Here is a 10,717-nt window from a genome sequence, read left to right as displayed (position 1 = left end):
ATGCAGAGAAAAGGTGCGAATGAGCTCTCCAGAGTAGTAGATGAGCTGTCTTGTTGCTGGGCGATCCTTCTAGTAGTTCGTGGAGTGGCTGTCTGTAATCAGAAATACAGACATACAGACTTTGACATAGCTTGTTGTGAGTCCTCGCACTTGCCTGAGGCACAGCTACGCAAACAAGGTCAAGATGCAACATTTAGATAGTTGATTGTCAAATGATTTGTTGTGTTTCAACTCACAAATGCTGGGTGTTATGAACAGAGTAATAGCAATACATAGACTTTGAACCGCTGATGATAAAGGAATGCTCACTGAACGCTCGACCCCTGGATAAATTTTAGAATATTGATAAGTTATGACTAAGATAATGTACTGCTGTGCAATATAAAAAGTTGTCTGCTCATGTCCTTCAGAACGCTGTGCAACAGAAAGAGTGCAGCTTTTAAGTTTGTCTTTTCTTCTAAGCAATGAAAAAGGGTGGTATGTTTGCGCCTAATCCACTCTTCTTTTAGTTTGAAAGAAACTAATTACTAAGACCAAAATAGAACACCATATGCCTACCAAAAACTACACATTTGGTAAGCGTATGTAGCCATGACAAATATATGTGACCACTCAATACCAGCAGCACACCTTGCTATCAAGTCATCACAGCATTAGAATATATACACATACAGTTAGCATTGTATATACACATATAGTTCGTATTGTATATACAAATACAGTTAGCATTGTATATACACATATAGTTATCATTGTATATACACATAGATAGTTAGTATTGTATATACACGTATAGTTAGTATTGAATATACACATAGTTAGCATTGTATATACACGTATAGTTAGCATTGTATATACACGTATAGTTAGCATTGTATATACACATATAGTTAGCATTGTATATACACATATAGTTATCATTGTATATACACATAGATAGTTAGTATTGTATATACACGTATAGTTAGTATTGAATATACACATAGTTAGCATTGTATATACACGTATAGTTAGCATTGTAGCAACAAGCAAATGATGAACCTGTAAAGTAGGCAGTAAAGTAGGCAGCACTTACGGTTGGTCGATTCACAGTGATGACTCTTGGAGTAGCTGCGGCAGCATAGGTGAAAACATGAGTGTGTGATCGTAAATTGTAAAATATTGTAAATCGTAAAGATAAGATTGTAAATGCATAAATCAAAGTTAGGGATGCCACAATAACAGTTGTGTCACAGCCTCAGGTGTCAAACTAATAGTTTTGTGTGTCACAAAAAACAGTCTCAAGTGTCACATACTACAGTCAAACCTCTACATACCACAGTCAAACCTCTGAATATTAGTCAAACCTCTACATACCACAGTCAAACTTCTAAATATCACAGTCAAACCTCTACATACTACAGTCAAACCTCTAAATATTACAGTCAAACCTCTACATACCACAGTCAAACCTCTAAATATCACAGTCAAACCTCTACATACTACAGTCAAACCTCTAAATATTACAGTCAATCTTCTACATACTACAGTCAAACTTCTACATATTACAGTCAAACCTTTACATGCTACAGTCTAACCTCTACATACTACAGTCAAACCTCTACATACCACAGTCAAACCTCCAAATATTACAGTCAAACATCTACATACTACAGTCAAACCTCTAAATATTACAGTCAATCTTCTACATACTACAGTCAAACTTCTACATATTACAGTCAAACCTCTACATGCTACAGTCTAACCTCTACATACTACAGTCAAACCTCTACATATTACTGTCAAACCTCCAAATATTACAGTCAAACATCTACATACTACAGTCAAGCTTCTATATCCTACAGTCAAACCTCTACACACTACAGTCAAAGCTCTACAAATTACAGTTAAACATCTATATACTACAGTAAAACCTCTCCCTTCAAATGAACTCAGTTCCATATTTGCTGTATTCAGTATATAAAACCTGTTATGTTCACTCAAATATTTTTACAATAATACATTGTATGTCAACTAATTTGCTTCGGAGTTCAACAAATAATGAACAATGCTCTAAATAATCATATATAAGATTTACACAAATGATTTATGTAAAACTAATGATACACAGCGCAACTTAATTTAATTAATAGTGAATATGGTTTAAATTAAGTCAATTTATAAATTCTATTGAAATTTTTATGTTTTATTTTCAAACTCAACTGGCTTTTCTATTTTTAATTAGCAAACTGTAATGTTTTAAGACATTTTGGACACGCTATGTCAGACGTCTGGACATGCTATGTTGGACATGTCTGGACATGGTATGTTGGAAATGTCTGAGCATGCTATGTTGGACATATCTGGGCATGGTATGTTGGATATGTCTGGACATGGTATGTTGGACATGTCTGGACACGCTATGTCAGACATGTCAGGACATGGTATGTTGGATATGTCTGGACATGCTATGTTGGATATGACTGGACATGGTATGTTAGACATGTCTGAACATGGTATGTTGGATATGTGTGGGCATACTATGTTGGATATGTCTGGACATGGTATGTTGGACATGTCTGGACATGCTATCTTGGACATGTCTGGACACGCTATGTTGGACATGGCTAGACATGATATGCTGGAGGTTACAGGCTGGACATCGACATGTCTGGACATGCTATGCTGAAAATTCTTTCTGTATAGCAGAAGTTTTCTGTTACATATCAAAAATATTGTAAGTATTTTGATGTGATTATAAGTCATGGTATAACTGTATTATATACCCTTTTACTCTTGTGTATATTATCATGTTCTGTTTTCCACGATTGCCTTTGCATGGCAGCAGTATTTTCGATATTAGCCGCTGTCACTTTGCTGTTATAATGTTACCATTCGCTCATTTAGTAGTAACTAAGATTACTGGTTTCCCTTCAGTGGTCCTGAGACTACTGAATGCATGGAGGATACAAATCCTCGCGCAGGTCGATTCTACAACTTTAAGGTTTCCCTTCAGTGGTCCTGAGACTACTGAATGCATGGAGGATACAAATCCTCGCGCAGGTCGATTCTACAACTTTAAGGTTTTTAATGACGATATAAATAAAGAAAATAATAATAACAAACTATCATAATAACATTTCTGCTGATTCGACTGCGTTTCTGCTGATTCGACTGCGTTTCTGCTGATTCGACTGCGTTTCTGCTGATTCGACTGCGTTTCTGCTGATTCGACTGCGTTTCTGCTGATTCGACTGCGTTTCTGCTGATTCGACTGCGTTTCTGCTGATTCGACTGCGTTTCTGCTGATTCGACTGCGTTTCTGCTGATTCGACTGCGTTTCTGCTGATTCGACTGCGTTTCTGCTGATTCGACTGCGTTTCTGCTGATTCGACTGCGTTTCTGCTGATTCGACTGCGTTTCTGCTGATTCGACTGCGTTTCTGCTGATTCGACTGCGTTTCTGCTGATTCGACTGCGTTTCTGCTGATTCGACTGCGTTTCTGCTGATTCGACTGCGTTTCTGCTGATTCGACTGCGTTTCTGCTGATTCGACTGCGTTTCTGCTGATTCGACTGCGTTTCTGCTGATTCGACTGCGTTTCTGCTGATTCGACTGCGTTTCTGCTGATTCGACTGCGTTTCTGCTGATTCGACTGCGTTTCTGCTGATTCGACTGCGTTTCTGCTGATTCGACTGCGTTTCTGCTGATTCGACTGCGTTTTTGCTGATTCGACTGCGTTTCTGCTGATTCGACTGCGTTTCTGCTGATTCGACTGCGTTTCTGCTGATTCGACTGCGTTTCTGCTGATTCGACTGCGTTTCTGCTGATTCGACTGCGTTTCTGCTGATTCGACTGCGTTTCTGCTGATTCGACTGCGTTTCTGCTGATTCGACTGCGTTTCTGCTGATTCGACTGCGTTTCTGCTGATTCGACTGCGTTTCTGCTGATTCGACTGCGTTTCTGCTGATTCGACTGCGTTTCTGCTGATTCGACTGCGTTTCTGCTGATTCGACTGCGTTTCTGCTGATTCGACTGCGTTTCTGCTGATTCGACTGCGTTTCTGCTGATTCGACTGCATTTCTGCTGATTCGACTGCATTTCTGCTGATTCGACTGCATTTCTGCTGATTCGACTGCATTTCTGCTGATTCGACTGCATTTCTGCTGATTCGACTGCATTTCTGCTGATTCGACTGCATTTCTCCTGATTCGACTGCATTTCTGCTGATTCGACTGCATTTCTGCTGATTCGACTGCATTTCTGCTGATTCGACTGCATTTCTGCTGATTCGACTGCATTTCTGCTGATTCGACTGCATTTCTGCTGATTCGACTGCATTTCTGCTGATTCGACTGCATTTCTGCTGATTCGACTGCATTTCTGCTGATTCGACTGCATTTCTGCTGATTCGACTGCATTTCTGCTGATTCGACTGCATTTCTGCTGATTCGACTGCATTTCTGCTGATTCGACTGCATTTCTGCTGATTCGACTGCATTTCTGCTGATTCGACTGCATTTCTGCTGATTCGACTGCATTTCTGCTGATTCAACTGCATTTCTGCTGATTCAACTGCATTTTTAAAATTTTCTGAGAATGGAAATTCAGGTTTCATTGTTCTAGCTTACATTTCCTTTTATAATGCAAGATTGTTGAATAGATGACGACTCCAACATGCTGTCATGAATTTTCTTGTCATGCTAAGGTCTTTTTAAAAAAAATACCCTTTTGGGTTGAAGTTTTATTTATTAGAGTTCCTTTCCAAAACCTTTTTATATTCTTAAATTCATAGACTAGATAATTTATATAGTTATTCCCAGAATCTTAATTGTTAGAATGTTTTTAGGCTGTTACCATTTTATGCCCAGAAAGTGTATCCAAAGTCTTTCATTTAACCTTTCACCCCAACTTACTTTTAATAGTTACTAGTAGTATTACTAGTAAGTACTAATAGTAAGTAATAATAGTAAGTAATAATAGTAAGTACTTTCTATTAGTACTTACTATTAGTACTTCTAGCGAGTGCTACTAAAAATTTTAAAAATTCTTACAGGTTTCTGTAAATGTTTTTTTTTACAAGACATTTTTCTCTTCTGTGATGATCAGATTAGTTAGTATATACAGGGTAAACAAACTAGTTATTATTTGTGAACTGCGGACGACTTCCAATAAAAAGTTTATAACTTACCAACTATTGGGGGAGTGGAAATTGGTTGAGGGATTGGTCGAGTGGTTGGTCCGAATGTTAGTTGAATTGGTGGGCTAGTAGACTGCCGCCACCATGGAGGTCGGAAGGTCACACCTGAGATAGAATACTCCGTGGGAAACAATGTTGAGAAGAAAGATGTGCTCTCTCTATTAAGGTAGGTTCGGCATGCAGCGGTAATCTTCATGAGTAGCTCTTCCACCAGCATTCGATAATTTTGACGACATGGCAACATTTGAACAGAGTCCTGAACACATGTCTGTAGATCATAAAAGCATCTCATAGAAATCTACAGACCACCTTATTTCCATATCCACACACAAAATAACCTTGTCTCTACAATCACTTCACATCATCTACAAGTACTCACCTTACCTGCGTATCAATAGAACCTTCTGTCTTTTAACAGACCACCCATATTACTAACGTAGTAATAGGGCCAGTAGTTCATCTGCGCACCCACAGACCACCCATATTACTAAAGTAGTAATAGGGCCAGTGGTTCATCTCCGTACCCACAAACCACCCATATTACTAAAGTAGTAATAGGGCCAGTGGTTCATCTCCGTACCCACAAACCACCCATATTACTAAAGTAGTAATAGGACCAGTAGTTCATCTCCGTACCCACAGACCACCCATATTATTAAAGTAACAATAGTACTAGTATTTCATCTACATACCCACAGACCACCTATATTACTAAAGTAGTAATAGGACCAGTAGTTCGTCTTCATACCCACAAACCACCCACCTTATATCTGTACATGGTCTTTCTATTACCCGATACTCAACCTATTTCTGCCACCTACAAAGCCACTGACTACTTCTTTATGAAAAGATCAAGCACTTGAGACACTATAAATAGATTATTCATCTTCTCTTTATGCCCTGAACAAATTTTACCAAAAAGGAAATCACTTCAATTCTGTATCAGTAGAATATCCACTTTACCTTAACATTCATGAAGGAGTAGCAAATAGGCATGCCCTCAATCTGTGGCACTGCATTTCCCTCCCCCTTGATTATCCGATCCAGGTAAATACCATCCGAGTTACGGCTAATGTCATAAACAGACTCGAAGCATTCATCGGTAACGCTGTTCATCATTTCCTGGTTAAAATCAACAACAGACTTAAGAAAACCAAATTCATGTCATGAAGATGCATGGCATGTGACTGTCTACACCATCTGATTACATTATCAAAAACTTTTTAAGATCAAATTGCAAAAGATCTTAATAGATTTTATCAGAAATTATCGGTGTTTTTCTATCATTTGTGATTGTTTTTGATGTTTGAGGTAATCTGATTACTAGGACGTTTTAGTATTTAAATCAGCAAAGCTAAATCGCTGTGCAAACACTCAGATCATGAGAACGTATGATTCTGATGTCTATGGTTGCTAAGAGACCGACAGAATGGAGACACGAAACGCTGCTACCTGAACACAATAGCCAATATTAACTACTAGCTATTAACTATTAATAGCCAATATTAACTACTAGCTATTGACTACTAATGGCCAATATTAACTACTAGCTATTAACTATTAATAGCCAATATTAACTACTAGCTATTGACTACTAATAGCCAATATTAACTACTACCTATTGACTACTAATAGCCAATATTAACTACTAGCTATTGACTACTCATAGCCAATATTAACTACTAGCTATTAACTACTAACAGCCAATATTAACTACTAGCAATTGACTACTAATAGCCAATATTAACTACTAGCTATTAACTACTAATAGCCAATATTAACTACTAGCTATTGACTACTAACAGCCAATATTAACTACTAGCTACTAACTATTAATAGCCAATATTAACTACTAGCTACTGACTACTAATAGCAGAGATCAACTATAACAACTAGTGACAATATTTTGAACTATTTTTTTCGAATTATTTTAATCGTGAAGAAGTTTTGTTGATTTTTGACTTGAAACATCCTGACAGTCCGATTCCCTCAAGCATAAAAAACGATCAGAAATGATAGAAAAATATCAATAATTTCTGATAAAATCTAGTAAAGTTTTGTGTAAGTTCGTTGTCAATGACCCAGTGATCTCACCGCCTCAACATACCCAGTGATCTCACGGATTCAACATACCCAGTGATCTCACGGCCTCAACATACCCAGTGATCTCCCGGCCTCAACATACCTAGTGATCTCACCGCCTCAACATACCCAGTGATCTCACCGCCTCAACATACCCAGTGATCTCACGGTTTCAACATACCTAGTGATCTCACGGCCTCAACATACCCAGTGATCTCACGGTTTCAACATACCCAGTGATCTCACCGCCTCAACATACCCAGTGATCTCACCGCCTCAACATACCCAGTGATCTCACGGATTCAACATACCCAGTGATCTCACGGCCTCAACATACCCAGTGATCTCCCGGCCTCAACATACCTAGTGATCTCACCGCCTCAACATACCCAGTGATCTCACCGCCTCAACATACCCAGTGATCTCACGGTTTCAACATACCTAGTGATCTCACGGCCTCAACATACCCAGTGATCTCACGGTTTCAACATACCCAGTGATCTCACCGCCTCAACATACCCAGTGATCTCACCGCCTCAACATACCCAGTGATCTCACGGTTTCAACATACCCAGTGATCTCACCGCCTCAACATACCCAGTGATCTCACGGTTTCAGCATACCCAGTGATCTCACGGTTTCAACATACCCAGTGATCTCACGGCCTCAACATACCCAGTGATCTCACGGTTTCAACATACCTAGTGATCTCACAGCCTCAACATACCCAGTGATCTCATGGCCTCAACATACCCAGTGATCTCACCGCCTCAACATACCCAGTGATCTCACGGCCTCAACATACCTAGTGATCTCACGGCCTCAACATACCCAGTGATCTCACGGTTTCAACATACCCAGTGATCTCACGGTTTCAACATACCCAGTGATCTCACGGTTTCAACATACCCAGTGATCTCACCGCCTCAACATACCCAGTGATCTCACGGCCTCAACATACCCAGTGATCTCACGGCCTCAACATACCCAGTGATCTCACGGTTTCAACATACCTAGTGATCTCACCGCCTCAACATACCCAGTGATCTCACGGCCTCAACATACCCAGTGATCTCACGGTTTCAACATACCCAGTGATCTCACGGCCTCAACATACCCAGTGATCTCACCGCCTCAACATACCCAGTGATCTCACGGCCTCAACAGACCTAGTGATCTCACCGCCTCAACATACCCAGTGATCTCACGGCCTCAACATACCCAGTGATCTCACGGTTTCAACATACCCAGTGATCTCACGGTTTCAACATACCCAGTGATCTCACGGTTTCAACGTACCCAGTGATCTCACGGCCTCAACATACCCAGTGATCTCACCGCCTCAACATACCTAGTGATCTCACCGCCTCAACATACCCAGTGATCTCACCGCCTCAACATACCCAGTGATCTCACGGCCTCAACATACCTAGTGATCTCACCGCCTCAACATACCCAGTGATCTCACGGCCTCAACATACCCAGTGATCTCACGGTTTCAACATACCCAGTGATCTCACGGTTTCAACATACCCAGTGATCTCACGGTTTCAACGTACCCAGTGATCTCACGGCCTCAACATACCCAGTGATCTCACCGCCTCAACATACCTAGTGATCTCACCGCCTCAACATACCCAGTGATCTCACCGCCTCAACATACCCAGTGATCTCACGGCCTCAACATACCTAGTGATCTCACCGCCTCAACATACCCAGTGATCTCACGGCCTCAACATACCCAGTGATCTCACAGCCTCAACATACCTAGTGATCTCACGGCCTCAACATACCCAGTGATCTCACTGCCTCAACATACCCAGTGATCTCACGGCCTCAACATACCCAGTGATCTCACCACCTCAACATACCCAGTGATCTCACCGCCTCAACATACCCAGTGATCTCACGGCCTCAACATACCCAGTGATCTCACGGCCTCAACATACCCAGTGATCTCACTGCCTCAACATACCCAGTGATCTCACGGTTTCAATATACCCAGTGATCTCACCGCCTCAACATACCCAGTGATCTCACGGCTTCAACATACCTAGTGATCTCACGGTTTCAACATACCCAGTGATCTCACGGCCTCAACATACCCAGTGATCTCACCGCCTCAACATACCCAGTGATCTCACGGCCTCAACATACCCAGTGAGCTCACGGTTTCAACATACCCAGTGATCTCACGGCCTCAACATACCTAGTGATCTCACAGCCTCAACATATCCAGTGATCTCACCGCCTCAACATACCCAGTGATCTCACCGCCTCAACATACCCAGTGATCTCACGGTTTCAACATACCCAGTGATCTCACGGCCTCAACATACCTAGTGATCTCACCGCCTCAACATACCCAGTGATCTCACAGCCTCAACATACCCAGTGATCTCACCGCCTCAACATACCCAGTGATCTCACGGTTTCAACATACCCAGTGATCTCACGGCCTCAACATACCCAGTGATCTCACCGCCTCAACATACCTAGTGATCTCACGGCCTCAACATACCCAGTGATCTCACCGCCTCAACATACCCAGTAATCTCACGGCCTCAACATACCCAGTGATCTCACGGCCTCAACATACCCAGTGATCTCACCGCCTCAACTTACCTAGTGATCTCACCACCTCAACATACCCAGTGATCTCACCGCCTCAACATACCCAGTGAGCTCATGGTTTCAACATACCCAGTGATCTCACGGCCTCAACATACCTAGTGATCTCACCGCCTCAACATATCCAGTGATCTCACCGCCTCAACATACCCAGTGATCTCACCGCCTCAACATACCCAGTGATCTCACGGTTTCAACATACCCAGTGATCTCACGGCCTCAACATACCTAGTGATCTCACCGCCTCAACATACCCAGTGATCTCACAGCCTCAACATACCCAGTGATCTCACAGCCTCAACATACCTAGTGATCTCACAGCCTCAATATACCCAGTGATCTCACCACCTCAACATACCCAGTGATCTCACCGCCTCAACATACCCAGTGATCTCACGGCCTCAACATACCTAGTGATCTCACTGCCTCAACATACCCAGTGATCTCACGGCCTCAACATACCTAATGATCTCACGGCCTCAACATACCCAGTGATCTCACGGTTTCAACATACCCAGTGATCTCACGGCCTCAACATACCCAGTGATCTCACGGCCTCAACATACCTAGTGATCTCACCGCCTCAACATACCCAGTGATCTCACGGTTTCAACATACCCAGTGATCTCACGGTTTCAACATACCCAGTGATCTCACGGTTTCAACATACCCAGTGATGTCACGGTTTCAACATACCCAGTGATCTCACGGCCTCAACATACCCAGTGATCTCACGGTTTCAACATACCCAGTGATCTCACGGCCTCAACATACCCAGTGATCTCATGGCCTCAACATACCCAGTGATCTCACCGCCTCAACATAC

General features: G+C 41.9%; 1 protein-coding gene across 1 annotated transcript; it reads right to left on the bottom strand.

The window, feature by feature from the left end:
* Positions 1–3,107: 3,107 nt before the first annotated feature.
* Positions 3,108–4,499, bottom strand: LOC137402860 (involucrin-like). Its single transcript, XM_068089369.1, has one exon. It carries the CDS (start codon positions 4,497–4,499, stop codon positions 3,108–3,110), a length of 1,392 nt encoding a protein of 463 aa, XP_067945470.1.
* Positions 4,500–10,717: the final 6,218 nt, after the last annotated feature.

This window comes from Watersipora subatra, chromosome 8 (genome assembly GCF_963576615.1).
Source record: "Watersipora subatra chromosome 8, tzWatSuba1.1, whole genome shotgun sequence".
In the NCBI taxonomy this organism is placed as follows: Eukaryota; Metazoa; Bryozoa; class Gymnolaemata; order Cheilostomatida; family Watersiporidae; genus Watersipora; species Watersipora subatra.
This window is presented reverse-complemented; position numbering and strand designations above follow the sequence as displayed.